Genomic DNA, 16,315 nt, shown 5'->3' with positions numbered 1-16,315 from the left:
TGGTGGTGCCCTTTGGGAAGGTTATGGAACTTTTAGGAGGTGGAGCCTCACTGGAGAAAGTACGTCACTGGAGGCGGGCTTTAAGGTTTCATAGCCCAGACCCTCTTGTTCTCTTGCTCTTTCCTATGCGTGTGGTTGAAATGTAGACGTCTTCCTGCTCCTGCACTGTGCCCTTCCTTCCTCCATGTTGCTCAGTCTTCCCCTGGCATGATGGGCTCTAGGCTGGATTTGTGTCCGTGCATTTTGTTGCCATAGTAACAGAAGAGTAAACAAACATGGAATACAGTACTCACTGTAACCTTTGCACTTTACACTGGGGCTTCTGCAGGGTAGTAGTGACTATCTGTATGAACAGGGCCTCCAGGATGCTGTCAGTCACCATCAGCACTTCCAGGTCTTTATTTGTTTCTGTTTCAAACACAGAGCAGATATCTTCCCACCAGCTGAAGACGATCTTATTCTCTCTCAGTCTGAGTGACAGCAAGGAAAAAAAAAAGAAGAAGGGTAAGGGCCCAAGATTGACATTAAACTCAAGGAAAATTCGAGTTTAAAGTTGAATAAACAGCCTGGAAGCCTGCAGGCTGCTCCAGCCAGGGAAGCAGGTAGGCTAACCTTCACCTCTCCTTCAGCTCCTCCAAAACCAGTTCCCCAGTCTTATCCACGGCTCAGTAGCAGACACCTGCTCCAGCCTCTCGCTCCCAATTCCGAGTGGCTCAAACAGATCTTCCTCCAGACTCACCCGCTCCCGTTCAATGCTTCATGCCAGCTTCCAGCTCCAGCAGCCAGGCAGGCATTCTCAGGGAGTCTGCAGACTACTCTGGCCAGCCAAGCTGGAGGCTAGCTGAAAACCTTCACCTCTCTCTCCATTCCTTCAAGTTCAAACCCCTAGTTTCATCCACAGCCCTGTAGCAGACCTGCCATGACCCCGCCTCACTCTCTGCCCCCATTTCTAGGGGACCCACTTTTCTCCCCACTGCTCCCTCACATGCTCCCCTTCCTTCTCTAACCCCATCCCCAAGCATCAGCTCCAGACACCTAGAAATGCATTCTACCTGGACTCCCAGTGGCCACAGTGGCCCACATGAATTTTCTACTAAGCAACACACAGCCACCATATTCTCCTAAGAACCCGAGAAAGCAACCAGAAACCAGGAACAAAACACCTACCTGATAAAGACAAGAACAGATATTAGCACCTAGAATTACAGTCTTCTCAACCCTAGATGCCTAGATGCCAGCATAAAAATACAACTGTAACAGCCAAGACAGTATGTCTTCACCAGAGCCCAGCAAGCCCTGAATATTCTAACATAGCTAAAGAACAATCAAAAGATCTTAACACAGCCTGTCTGAAGATGGTGCTGATCCTTAAAGAGGAAATAAAAATAAATCCCATAAGGAAATCTATGAAAACACAAAAACACCATGGAAGGAGATGAATAAAACATTTCAAGGCCTGAAAATGGAAATAAAATCAATAAAAAAAATCAAACCAAGGAAAATCTAAAATAAAAACTATGGGAACTAATACAGGAACCCTAGAGGCATGCTTCACTGATGTGGGAAAGTCACATAAGCTAGCCAGGCAGCCGGGAGCCGGGTGGCAGGAAGCGGCCCACTGCTTCTTCTACACTTCACCTAGAACACAAGAGACGGAAGACGGAATCACAGGCATTGAAGAGGCAAAAGGAGAAATGAAGAATCAGTCAAAAATGCTAAATCTAAAAGAATTCTGTCATAAGACATTCAGGAAAACTGGGACCTATGAAAAGAAAAATCTATGAATAACAGGGATAGAGGAAAGAGAAGAAACCCAAGTCAAAGGCAAAGAAAATATGTTCAAAAAAATCAGAAGAAACTTTCCTAACCTAAAGAAAAAGATGATCATCAAGATACAAGAAACATATAGATCACAAAATAGAATGTACCAGAAAAGAAAGTTCCTTGGCACATAAAGGAAAAAATGAGATACTCCAAGATAAAACCAAATTTAAGCAATATCTATCTACAAATCTAGTCCTCCAGAAGGTGCTAGAAGGAACACTTCAACCTAAAGAGTTAACTACACCCCAAAAAACACAAGGAATAAATAATACCAGACCAACAAATGAAAAGAAGGGAAGTGTGTGTGGGTGTGCACATGCACACCCACACACACCCACACACCACACCACACCACACCAAAATAAAAACAGGGATCAACAAACATTGCTCATTGATATCTCTCATCATCGATGGTCTCAGTTCCCTAATGAAAAGAGACTAACAGAATGGGTTAAAAAAACATGACCCATCCTTCTGCTGTAGCCAAGAAACACACCTTAGCATCAAAGATAGACATCACCTCAGGGTAAAAGGATAGAAAAAGACATTCCAAACAAATTGATCTAAGAAGTAAACTGGTAGCTGGGCACATGCCTTTGATGCCAGCACGCAGGAGACAGAGGATTTTTATGAGTTCTAAACCAACCTGCCAGCCTGATCTCCAGAGGGAGTTCCAGGATAGTCAGAAATACACAGAGAAATGCTGTCTCAAAAAACCAAAAAAGATTATCACTGGATAGTCACACTGATGAATATCTTGACTATCACCATAGAACCTTCATCTGGCGATAGATAGAGATAGAGACCAGAGACCCACATCAGAGCACTGGACTGAGCTCCCAAGGTCCAGTTGAAGAGCAGAAGGAGGGAGACGTTGAGCAAGGAAGTCAGGACTGCAAAGCGTTGGTCCACCCACTGAGACAGTGTGCCTGATCTAATGGGAGCTCACCAAATCCAGCTGGACTGGGACTGAATGAGCATGCAATCAAACCAGACTCTTTGAATATGGCTGAAAATGGGGGCTGACTGAGAAGCCATTAATAAAGGCACTGGGACTTGTTTCTACTGCATGTACTGGCTTTTTGAGAGCCTAGTCTGTTTGGATGCTCACCTTCCTAGACTTGGACGGGGGAGGACCTTGAACTTCCGACAGGAAGACTGGAGGGTGAGAGAGGAGGGTGAGTGGGGGAGCGGGAGGGGAATGAGAGGAGGGGAGGAAGTGGAAATTTTTGAATGAAAAAAAAACAAAAAAGAAGATGATGAAGGAGGAGGAGGGAGAGTAGGAGAAGGAGGAGGAGGAGGAGGAGGAGGAGGAGGAGAAGAAGAAGAAGAAGAAGAAGAAGAAGAAGAAGAAAGCTGATGTAGCCATTTTAATAGCTGACAGACTTCAACACAAATTTAACCAGAAGAGATACAGAAGGACAGTATAAACTCATTAGAAAAAATCCACCAAGTGGACATTGCAATTTTTAACATCTATGCCCCAAACACAAGGGCACCCCTCCCCCACACTCTTTTATTTCATAAAAGAAACACTACTACAGCTCAAACCCTATCTTGACCCTCACACACTGATAGTGGGAGGATTCAGTAGCCCACACTCATCAATAGACAGGTCATAAAGACTGAATCCAAACAGAGAAATGCTGGAGTTAACAGACATCATAAACCAAATGGACCGAACAAATATTTACAGAACATTTCACCCAAGCACACACGCACACACACACATACCTCCTTCTCAGCATCTCATGGTATTTTCTCCAAAATCGACCATGTACTCAATTACAAAGTAAGTCTCAACAGATACAAGGAGACTGAAACAGCCCCCTGCATCCTGTCAGACCACTGGGGATTAAGGTTGTGTAGCAACAACAGAACAACAGAAAGCTTACAAACCCATGAAAACTGAACAACTCACTACTGAATGAAAAATTGATCAAGACAGAAATTAAAAAAGACTTCCCGGAATTGAGTGAAAATGAACACACAACATACCCACACTTATAGGACACAATGGAAGCAGTTCTGGAGGCAAGTTCATAGGAAAAGTGCTTCTATTTAAAAAAATTGAGAGATCTCATATTAGTAACGTAACAGCACATTTGAAAACTCTAGAACAAAAGAAAGAAACCACATCCAGAAGGAAAGAACTGAAAGAATCAATCTCAGGGCTGAAATCAATAAAATGGAAACAACAACAACAATACCCAATAAAAAGAATCAATGAAATGAAAAATTGGTTCTTTGATTAAAATTGATAAGATTGACAAACCTTAATACAAATTAGCTACAAGGTAGAGAAAGGATATTCAAGTTAACAAAATTAGACATGAAGAGGGGGACATAACAACAGACACCAAGAAAATCCACAGAATTATATGGACATATTTTTAAAAACCTGTTCTCTACCAATGGGGAAATCTAAAAGAAATGGATAATTTTCTTGATACATACAGCTTACAAAAGTTAAATAAAGATTATATAAATAATTTAAATAGACGTATAACCTCTAGTGAAACAGAATCAGTCACTAATTATCCCAAACCAACCAACCAACCAACCAACCAACCAACCAACAAATCCCCCCCCCCCAAGAAAAACCCAGGGCTAGATGGTTTCAGAAGAGAACTCTATCAGAATTTGAAAGGAGAGTTAATGCCAATACTCCTAAAATTATTAAACAAAATAGAAACAGAAGGAACATTGCCAGATTCACTTTATGAGGACACAGTTAACCTGATACCCAAATGGAGTAAAGAACCAACAAAGAGAACACAGAGAATTGCAGACCAATTTCTCTCAAAACATAGATACCAAAATGCTCAATAAAATACTTGAAAACCGAATCAAAGAACACATCAAAAATATCATTTACCATGATCAAGTAAGCTTCATATTGAGATGTAGGGATGGTTCAACACACAAAAATCAATAAATATATTCCACCATATAAACAAATTGAAAGAAAAAAATCACATGATCATCTGATTAGATGCTGAAAAAGTCTTTGACTAAATCTAACACCCCTTCATGATAAATGTCTTGGAGAGAACAGGGATACAAGGAACAGACCTAAACAAAATAAAGGCAATATACAGCAAACCTATAGCTAAAACCAAATTAGATGGAGAGAAACTCAAAGCAATTGTAGGAAGAAGAACAAGATAAGGTTGTCCATTCTCTCCATGCCTAATAAATATAGTACTTGAAGTATTAGCCAGAGCAATTAAGACAATCAAAGGAAATCAAGAGGATACAGACTGGGAAGGAAGAAATCAAAGTATCTTTATTTGAAGATGGTATGATAGTGTACACCCTAAAAATTCCAGCAGGGAACTCCAACAACTGATTTACATTTTCAGCAAGGTAGCTCAATACAAAATTAGCTCATGTAAGCCTTGCTATATACAAGTGAAAAATGAACTAAGAAAGAAATCAGGGAAACAGCTTTCATGATAGCCTCAAACACTATAAATATCTTGGGGGCAACTTTAACCAAGCATGCATGATAAAAACTTTAAAAGACTCAAGAAAGAAGTTGAAGATGACGTCAGAAAATGAAAAGATCGCCCATGTTCATGGATTGGTAGGATTAACATAGTAAAAATGGCCACCTTACCAAATGTAATCCCCATCAAAATCTCAACATAATTCCTCACTGAACTTTAAAGGACAATTTTCAGCTTTGTATGGAAACATACACACAAAAAACCCAGGACAGCTAAAACAACCCTGGATAATAAAAATACTACAGGAAGTATCACTAACCCCAATTTCAAATTCTCATAGCATGGTATAGGCTCCAAAACAGACACAGCAGGCAATGGAATGGAATTGAAGCTCTAGAGATAAATTCACACCTTTGGATACCTGATTTTTGATTAAAAAAAAAAAGCCAGAAATACACAATGGGAAAAGCAGAGATGGAACCCATACCTGGCATTGCTTGGGTGACTAAAAACCAGAGACTAGATAGCCCATAGACCTAGGATAAAACCACATCCCACTAGTCTAAAGCAAAAAAGAAGCAATACAATGACTCCCAGTCCCACTCTGCTGTACTCATAGATCAATGGCTTGCTCAGCCATCATCAGAAATGCGTCCTCCTGCAGCAGATGGGAGCAAATACAGAGACCCACAGCCAGACATTATGCAGAGAGTGGGAGACCTCAGAACACACGGTCCTAAATGGGGCATCTTTATTAAATCCTTCCCTTCAGGGATCAGGGAACCCTTAGGAAGAGGAGGTGAAAAGAATGTAAGAGCCAGAGGGGATGGAGGAACCAGGCGAACAAGGTCCTCTAAATCATCATGAGCAAAGCTCAGATGAGCTCACAGAGGCTGAGGTGGCACACACAGGGCCTGCATAGGTCTGCACCAGGTCCTCTGTGTACACAGTATGGCTTCCAGTTTAGTGGGTTTTTTAAATGGGGTTCCTGAGTGTGTTTCTTGTGCCTTCTCTTGGGCTCTTTTCTTTTTACTGGTTTTGTTCAATTCCAACATATTTGCTTTTGTTTTCTCTTATTATATTATATTTTATCTTATTTTATTATTATCCCTTAGAAGCCTGTTTGTTCTAGAGGAGCAAAGGGAATGCATCAAGATGGAAGAGGGGGATTAACTGGGAGGTGGACAGGAACTGGAAATCATAATCAGGATATATTCTGTGAGAAAAAAAAATCTATTTTCGCTGGGCAGTGATGGCACACCTTTAATCCCAGCACTTGGGAGGCAGAGACAGGAGAACCTTAGTGAGTTCAAGGCCAGCCTGGTCTACAGAGTGAGTTTCAGGACAGCCAGGACTATTACATAGAGAAATCTTGTCTCAGTACGTGCACATGCACACACATACACATTTCAATAAAAATACATGAAAAAAAATGAGGAAACACAGGACTGGCATTTGAGATAAAATAACCAAGTCATGCCTTCAATGCCAGCATTCAGGAGGCTTCTAGAAGCAGGTGGATCTCTGTGAGTTCAAGGACAGCCTGGTCTACAAAGTGAGTTCCAGGACAGCCAGGGCGAGAGAGAGAGAGAGAGAGAGAGAGAGAGAGAGAGAGAGAGAGAGAGACTTTGTCTCAAAAAACTAAAACAAACCAAGACTAAACCACAAATAAGTTAGAAGAATCGTATAAACTAGAGAGCAGAAAGATTTGGGGTCTTCACTAGCCTAAACTAACATTGACTTAGCTAGATAGTTCAGTAGGGAATAGCACTTGCCACCACACCCTTCAACTTGAGTTCTACCTCTGCCACCCACACGCTGGAAAGGGAGACCTAACTCCTACAAGTTGTCCCCTGGCCTCCACCCGTGCTCCCTGGTAGGCATGCACCCATCTCTACATTCAATAAATAAAACATAATTTAAAAACTACCCAAGTAGCTGTTAAAGGGTGTCTCAGAGACCTTGCTGCTCTTATAAAGGACCAAGTTTCGCTTCCCAGAACCCACATGTTGGTCCACAATCAACCCTAACCCCAGTTCCAGGGGATCCAGTGCCTGCTTTTGGCCTCTTAGGGCACCAGACACATGTGGTGCACAGACATACATGTAGGTAAAGCATTCACATGCACCCAATAAAACCTAAATGAAAACAGAACAATAACCACAAGATCAGAACTCAACTGCTTCCTGCATTCCCAGGAGGTAGAAACCCTAGTGCGCAGCAGGCTACTACCAAAGACTAAAACACTCACTGAGTGCTCTGGGTAGGATCTGCTGAGTCCGGCCAAAGGTCCTGGTAGAAGGCTCTCGACAGAGTCAGTTCTACTTTCTCCAAACCTCGGCAGCGCCTAAGGCAAAACGCAGACAGCTGAAGGTCCTTCAGGCTCCTGAGTTTCAAAAAGACTTTCTGGTAGCTTTCCAGGGCACTGCAGACAAAGCTCTCCTCCCTGATTTCCGTCAGGCAGGGGAAGAGCTGGGAGCAGTCATAGCATCCATAGTCATTCAAATGGGTTATCACACTTATGGCCTTCCTCTTGTTACCCAAGCCTATTCTGCACTTGAAGGACCTCATCACGATGCCAGCACACGCTTCATTTAAAAGACCAAATAAGAAAAGCCCCATCTGAGTCTCACAGTTTTCTCTGGATCGCGACATTGCAATCAGATCCTGGATGCCCACTTGGCTCAGTGGGTGATAATATATAATTCTTTCGGGGAAAAAGAGAACATAAAACAGGGCGCCAAAAATCTCCTGGAAGATAAACAAGGCAAACACGTAACGGTCTCCGTGGTCTTCTAGCTTTCGAAGAATGTTCACTTGAAGGAAAGCGTCTATGGTGGCCTCAGCCACCTTGACATGCTGAAAGTCACTCTTATCAAACACACTCTTCAGGTCCCATACACCATGGGCAGCCAGACGGCACACACCTTCCAATTGCTTTTGGTAATTACTGCCGGAAAGTTTCTTCCATATGGTTGGGAACAGGGTAGCCAGATACAACACACACACAGATGTTGCATTTGGACAAGCCTCTGTGAGATTTACCATTTTCTGCATCAGTTTTCTTAGACAATGGCACACTATCCAGCACACCACAGGGACCCGACACATGGACAAGAGAATGGTGTTTTTCATGGCAAAATCCACAACTTGATTCCTTTTCATTCTGTCTTTGAAATACAACCTGAGATAGTCGAGCGTTTCCGTCCTCCTAAATCCAGTCAGGGTGACATGGGAGGGACGCTTGACTAAGACTTTAACTCCTCTCCAGGAGGTCGGTCTCACCATGATCAGGAGTGTGGCTTCTGGAAGCATCCTTTTGCTTAACAAGCTGCTCAGGAGAACAGCCCCAGGCAACTTCTGGTTCCAGTCTTCCACCAGATCAGCTGGTCTTATGATGAGGGAAGATGTGAGCTCCTCAAAGCCGTCCAACAGGAGCAGAAGTTGATCTGGTCTGGATAAAATCTTAGACACGAGAGCCTGAGACCTAAGCCCTTGGCCCTCAATCAGCTCCGAGAAGCTGCGCTCTCCCACCCAGTTCAGCTCCCGGCAGTGGAAATAGAAAGCAAACTTGAATTTGTGTGCGTAGAACTTGTTTTGCGCCCACATCAGCATTGTCTTTCTGGCCAGCGTTGTTTTTCCGATACCAGGAATTCCATGGATGACCACTATCTTAGGCTGTCTCCCCTGGGGGCTCCTGGGTAGGAAGAGACATGGCAAGATTGCATCGTGGTTTCTCACATTGATGTACAGAAAGTCTGCTTGGTTTCCAGGCCAGACGGTGGTGTCACACACAAGGAAGTTCTTTCCCATCACACGCCGTTTGTACTCCCTTATTTTATCTAGAATCATGAAGAAACACAGAAACTCCTTTAGAGTTGCTTAGAGCATTGGTAAAAAAAAAGTACAGCTGTGTAAGTCTATGCCAGCCTCCATGGGATGTTTGAATTTCCTCTGGGAGCCCGTCTTCCCACCCTCAAGCCCTTGAACTAGATTGCAAGTCACATAACACAGAGATACAGCCACATGGCTATTCTTGACAGTGTTGTTCACAATAGTTCCATGATGGAACCACCCAAGCTAGGGTCTAGCTACAGCAGGCATCTTAATTCATTCTTCCATCCCTCAGATTCTAGAGATATCAGAGAGAGGATTCTGGTAAGGGAAACAAAACAAAACAAATTACGCTAATGGGTAACAGATTCTCTCAATCAAATTGTATGAGGACACAGACAGGGAGGGAACTAAGGGCCAAAGGAAAGCATCTGATAGACGTAGTCAGGCTACCACAATCTGTGGTTTCTGCAATATATATTCAATCAGCTATTGATTGAAAATACTTTTGAAAGTTGCGTTTGTGCTGAATATGTACCTCCTTTTAAAGAATCAGCATCCCCAAACAATTCAACATAATGGTGATTGGCAAGACAGTTCAGTGGGGACAGTCTCATGCTGCCAAGGGTGATGACCTGAGTGTGATACCTGGGAGAGAAGGGACGCCAGCAAATTGTCTTCTAACCTCCACATGCATGCTGCAGCATGCTCGTGTGTGTGTGTGTGTGTGTGTGTGTGTGTATGTGTGCACACACACCACAACATAAATAGAAGAGAAACTCAATTAGTTATTTATAGAATTGACATTGCAGTAGGTACCAAATGTGACATCTGAAGCACATATTCCCTTCCTCCAGGGCTCAGAGATCATTGAAGAAGACGAGGCAGAAAGATTGTAAGAGGAAGAGGTAGTGGATATCTGTAGTGGAAACATGTTTGCATGGTTATATCAGGGCCATTGCACTCGTCCGCTCGCTCGCAAGAGACTGTGAGAGCGCTCACAGAGCCTGCACAAGATCAAGCCAGCTCAAAATCTCAGCATGGAACGGGGAGGGGCTCATAAAATCTCACCCCTAGTTGAGAGCTATTGGCACCTGATGGCTGCTGGTGGAGGATAGCCAGTTTTCTTCAGGTGTGGCGCCCGAGAGGCTGCCTGTGTTCTGGTAGATGGCTCTTGTCTCAGGGAGGATTTTTACTGCTGTGAAAAGATGCCATGCCCATGGCAACTCTTCAATGAAAACCTTTAATTGAGGCGACTTGCTTACAGTTCAGAGGTTCAGCCCATTATCATCGGGATGGGGAGCACGGCAGCCTGCAGGCAGACGTGGTGCTGGAGCTGAGAGTCCTCTATCTGACTCAGAGGCAACAGGAAGTCGATCTGACTGTCATAATGAGTGAAGCTTGAGAAGAGACACCGCCACCACAGTGACACACTTCCTCCAACCAGGTCACACCTCCGATTAGTGCCACTCCCTTTGGGGGCCACTTTCTTTTAAATCACCACAGCTCTCTAGCAATGGACATATCAGAAGCACTAAGTGTACCCAGTGAGTTTGAAAAACGAGCAAGTGAAGTTAGGAGAGAAAAGTGACGTGAGGTTTGGGAGGACTGGAAGGGAGGGAAAGGAGGTAGATCTTTTCAGACCACAACACATACGTGTATGAAATTCTCAAGCAGCAAGGAAAGAAACAATCGGCTGACAATTTTAAGTGCACGGGAGGGATGTGTGGAAGTTAGGTGCAGGCTCTGTATCACTGCATATAAGAGACTCTAGCATCCGTGCATGCTGACAAACTCCCCTAAGATATCGAGGGATATCTACACTAGTTTTTCTTAACTAACTGGAGTTTTGTTTTGTTTTTTTTTTAATCAGCTAATATGACCTTTTTCATTCACTGGCCCCAATCTGAGGAGTTTTGATGGAAGCATTGGAAAATATACCCTTAAACCGGTGTTCTTTAAATTAGCTGGGAATGAAGGTGGCTACTGTCAAGGGAGAGACTGTTCAGAACCAGCCTCTACAGAAGGCTGACCCATAAGGAAGGCAGAAAAGCATCTCTGATGATGGGTTTAGAGCTCCTGCATCCAGGTGGCCACGTGAGTCCACGAACACTATTTCTGCCTAAATTTCAATGAGTAGAAGAGAGACTACCCACTTTCACGTACAGTCTATGCTGACGAGGCATCTGAACTTCTTGCTCCAGCCCGTACCCCACTTTCACCAGACTGGCCCAGTGCTAGCACATACCGTTTTCTTCTTTCGTCAGACTCAGCGGTGTTTTCCTTAGATAGGAGTCCGTTGGTTCCAAGGTAGGAAGAATGTCTGCAATGGATGAGAAAAGTGACTAGCCCATCAGAATGAACAGGGTCTAATGGACATTATTCTGGTAAACTGTCACGTGTGATTGAAGGTGACTGAGAAGTTGGCTCTGAAAGTGGGGTCCCTTTCTCTACACTCGAGACCTAAGCATATGTATGTCAGGTGTTCTCCAGAACCCTTTTTCTGTGGGAGGGGCTTTTTACTCTAATTCCATGACAGGGACAGAATAAAGCAGCTCAAGAATAAAAACACTACGACCTCAAGAGGAGCTAGAAGGCGAGTCCCATTCGACAGAGGTTTATTGTTTTCCCCAGGATATGAAAGTGTCGCAGTGGGAAATAGAAGTCTGGAACCCAGCTCAATTATGGAGAAAAGGCACCGGTATGAACCCCAGCTGACTGTGTTAACTTCTCCAGTGGGTTTCTGCTGGATGTTGTAAGCTCCCGATTCGATGACATCATCTCTATCTATTACTATTTTTCTTTTTGCTTGGAAGTCTCACCCAAGCGGGTTCTCTCCTCTGCTAGAGACTTGATTTCTGTCGGGAAGTCCAGCTGACTGCCTTCTCATTCATTTATATTTCCTAAGCACCTTATATACAATCTAAAGGTAGTTTTAAAAAAATTAGAGAGAGAGAGAGAGAGAGAGAGAGAGAGAGAGAGAGAGAGAGAGAGAAGGGCACGAGTTACAGCACAAGTGTGGAAGCCTTTGGAGAGTCAGGGTTCTCCCCTCTGTGTTATTTTTGAGGCAGGTCTCTCTCTGTATCTCTGTGTCTGTGCTGCATGCACCAGGCTAGCTGGCTCAGAAGCTATTGGCCAATTCTCCCAGCTCTGCCTCCCAAGCTGCTGTAAGAATGGTGGGATTTCAGATGGATGCCACCACATTTACCTTTTATAAAAGTCTGGGTTCTAGAGGTCAAACTCAGGTTGTCAGGCTTACTTTGCAAGGGCATTTTCCGAACCCCCCCCCAAACACTTCCCATCCCTGAAGACAATGATTTTAGTGTGCCTACATCTTATCTACGACTTATCACATGAGTTCAGAAGTGGAATTTTCCACTTGTATGGCATCATGTTGGTGACCCAAATGTTTCATACTCTCAAGTGTTTCATATGGGTTGTTGGGTTAGGATGGTCAGCCTAACCCAGTATGATATATACACTCTAGCTGGTGAGATGGCTGTGGGTAGAGGTGCCCACATGGTGAGAGGAGATCCCTGACCCCTGAGTGTTGCCCTTTGACTACCCCATGTGCATGAGCATGTGTTCACCCCACTTACACATACAGTAAAAACTGTACTAAGATAACCGAAGCACAGCACATACATCCATATATGTGCAATGCATGCACACATCTATGCATATGTATGAATGTGCATACACCATGTGTGCTTACATATGTAATATGCATACATATTTGCAGCCATTGGATTATCTACTACCCACAGCTGCTATGTTCTCTAGAATCACCATAAGCATTGTGTTAGCCAGTACCATGGTTCCCATGAGAATTCACAGTGAAGATTAATTTTTTGCTTTTTTTGAGACAGGGTCTCGATGTAGCCCTGGCTGTCCTGGAACTTGCTACATAGACCAGGCTGGCCCCAAACTCACAGAGAGCCATCTGCCTCTGATTCCCAGGTATTAGGATTAAAGATGTGTGCCACCACACTGAGCTTAGTAAGCTAGTTTCTTATGAGTTTCTGGTCACTATATTTTCATATTGATTAAGATACAACATTGTTTTGCATATATCTTACATATATCATATTTAGAGGTATTTTATTCAGCATACTATTCAAATATATTTGCTCAATACATTGTTTAAATGTTTTATCAGATATATTTCATTTGCTGTATTATATTTAGATCTTGCTGATTCATTAGCACTGGACTCGCCGACAACAGTGTTACAAGTCATATCTAATGGACATGAAGAATTTCTTCACAAGAGCACAGTCACCTCGTGCTCAGGATCACTGGATGATTATTTAACACTACCTTTTGAACAAGAAAATCAACTAAAGCACAGAGATGTGGTATAGCCTGGACTGGAGAGACCCGTGCATAGGCCAGGAACTTAATGCATTGCCTTGCATGAGCTCAGCTGAGAACCATAGTTCAGCTTGCTGCTCTGCTCAGGTCTGCGAATGACCCAGAATCCTCGTCTTTTGAGATAGGGTCGCATGTATTTATGACCTGAGAATCACGATATAGCCAAAGATGAATTACACATCTCATCTTCTTGTGGCCACCTCCTGAGTGCTGGGATTGCAGATGTGCACCACCTCATCTGGCACATGTGCTCCTAGAGATTGTCTATGCTGTGCACGCCCTCCACCAACTGAACTACACCCTAAGTTTTCAGTGTTTTTATTCACAGACTATCTCTTATAAATAGTATCTGGTTAAGGTTTTAAAAAGATGAAATATAGGGGGAAGAGAGATGGCTCAGTGGTTAAGAGCACTTACTGCTCTTGCAGAGGACCTGGGTTCAGTTCCTAGCACCCACACTGGCTCCCCACAACTGCCTGTAACTCTATATCGAATGCCCACTTCTGGCCTGTGTGGGCCCCCACATGCATGTACATGTGTACACGCACACACACGACAGAAAAATGAAAGTCTTAAAAATTTACAAAGGCAACAAAGTAGATTTTGCCGGGAGGTTCGACCCACCGTCTGACTTCACTCTGTTTTCCTTTGCAGGGGAAGAGGAAGTCGTAGGGCAGGCAGCCGCTCTCTGGTTCCTCAGCCTCTGCCCATCTGTGTGTCACTTACCCTCTAACTCTTCCCGTAGCAGGGAAGAAATCCTTCTCTGGTTCATTTTCTCGAGGACTTCACGAGCCACATTCCAGGCCAGTGCTCCAGGCAGGTACTCTACTAAGAGATGAACCATCTCTGCCCAGTTGGCTCTGTTTAGCTGCTTCCAGGTGATGCCGAGAGAGTCCGGCAGGAGCTTCTTTTCCATCAACAGCTCCTTGAAGGTTTGTAGCTCCGTCTTGCTTAAATAACTCATGTACACCATGACTCCATTAGCACATGGGGAGTCAAGGGAGGGAGTGTGTGTCCAAGTTTGGGTAGAAGTAAGATTGCTAGAGTTGGAAGGGGGGTTGAGGTGTAGGCTGGATCTCTGATTTACCTTACTCATCCTCATGCAAGGTGAACAACACTTCTCTGTCAGTGAACTGAGCAGGAGACAACAAACAAGACCTGGGAAGACACAGCACGGTCATCAGCGGTAGAATCCAGACCACCCTACAGTGAGAGAACTTCAACATCTCACGAGAAGTCCGCCACCATGGTTCAGCACTCCCCCTGAGTCTCACTTTGGGTCTCATGCTGCAGATGGAACCCAAGGCCTTGTGCATGCTAGACAAGCCCCAAATCTTTTTTTGTTTTGTTTTGTTTTTCGAGACAGGGTTTCTCTGTAGCTTTGGTGCCTGTCCTGGAACTAACTCTTGTAGACCAGGCTGGCCTCGAACTCACAGAGATCCGCCTGCCTCTGCCTCCCGAGTACTGGGATTAAAGGCGTGCGCCACCACCGCCCAGCTAAGCCCCAAATCTTGATCCTTTATTATTTTAAAAATATTTATTTTTGTTTTATATATTTGCCTTCATGGTTGTGTATCATGCATGTGAAATGCCCAAGGAGGCCAGAGAAGAGCCCCTGGAAGCGGAGATACAGGCAGTTATGAGTCACCATGTGGGTGCTGGGAATCGAACCCATGTCCCCTGCAAGGGCTACGAGCACTCTTAGCTGCTGAGCCATCTCTCCAAGGTCCTAATCCTTTATTTTTAATTGTACAAAGAATGCCATTGTTTTTTTCCCAGCAAACACTTTTATTTTTATTTACTTTATCAGTATATACTTATTGCATAAAATTATAAATTTCATTATAACTTTTCAGATGCATGTCTTACATGCATTGATCTTCTTAGGCCCTTTATTATCATCTCTTTCCATATTTTTCCCAGATAATTCCCCTTCTGCTTCTTTCACATATAAAGTCGGTTTTTAATTTTTAACATTAATTTTTCCTTAGCACACAAATGATGAGTTTCGTCATGACCTTTGCACATATGTGTATTATTGTTCTTAGCTACTATTTGGCCACCTGAATGCTCTTGTTTATCTGTTTCCCAACTGTTCACTTCCTCCCTTTATAATCTTTTTTTTCTGTTTTAATACCATATACATTTTTTTTTGAGGCTCTTTCCATGAAGCCTTGAATTCACATCAATCCTCTGGCATCAGACTCCAGAGTTCTGAGATTATAGGGATATATCACCACGCCTGGCTTCATCTATCTCTTTAAATCTAGGTCCACATGTAAGGGGAAGTGCGTACTATTTGTGGAGTATTTATGTCTTCCCTTACCCTCTCCTGTTACATCCTCCTCCATAATGGTCCCCTTCTCCTGTCCTGCCATCTGAAGCCATGAGTACTCTGTCATCTACCTACCTACCCACCTGTTTACCATCCCATAGCTATACACCCTATACACCACCTACCACCCATGGTCTGTCTACATATCTATCACCACCTCTATCCCTTCTATCCATCTGTCATTTATCTATCAATTTTCTATACTCCGTCTATTGCCTGACATCTTCATCTAGTATTCATCTATCAACCATCTATCAAGCATATATATCAATCATCTATCACCTACCTACCAGTCAATCATTTTTATTTATCTGCATATCACCTACCTAACCATCCCCTACTTATTTATCAGCAATATATTATTTATTTATCTACTTATTACTTTCCCATTAGCTGTATATCTACCTACCTACTTCTCTATTAATCATGAATATCTGTCATCTATTTTTATCATTTATTATTTTACCTACCGCCTATCTAGATCTATTTATCAACT

General features: G+C 43.4%; 1 protein-coding gene across 1 annotated transcript in view; it reads right to left on the bottom strand.

The window, feature by feature from the left end:
• The window catches only part of Nlrp8 (NLR family pyrin domain containing 8), a 33,397-nt gene extending 18,817 nt beyond the window's left edge, over positions 1–14,580 (bottom strand). The window contains exons 1-4 of the mRNA XM_041654512.1: positions 14,211–14,580; positions 11,359–11,433; positions 7,528–9,118; positions 294–470 (exon numbers count right to left, since the gene is read on the bottom strand). Of these exons, the coding sequence (XP_041510446.1) occupies positions 294–470; positions 7,528–9,118; positions 11,359–11,433; positions 14,211–14,580 (2,213 nt within the window). The remainder of the gene's footprint in view (positions 1–293; positions 471–7,527; positions 9,119–11,358; positions 11,434–14,210) is intronic.
• Positions 14,581–16,315: the final 1,735 nt, after the last annotated feature.

This window comes from Microtus oregoni, unplaced genomic scaffold (assembly GCF_018167655.1).
Source record: "Microtus oregoni isolate MIOR12 unplaced genomic scaffold, Mior012 000006F_ref0000085, whole genome shotgun sequence".
Lineage (NCBI taxonomy): Eukaryota > Metazoa > Chordata > Mammalia > Rodentia > Cricetidae > Microtus > Microtus oregoni.
Note: the sequence above shows the minus strand (reverse complement) of the source record. Positions and strands in the feature narration are given on the sequence as shown.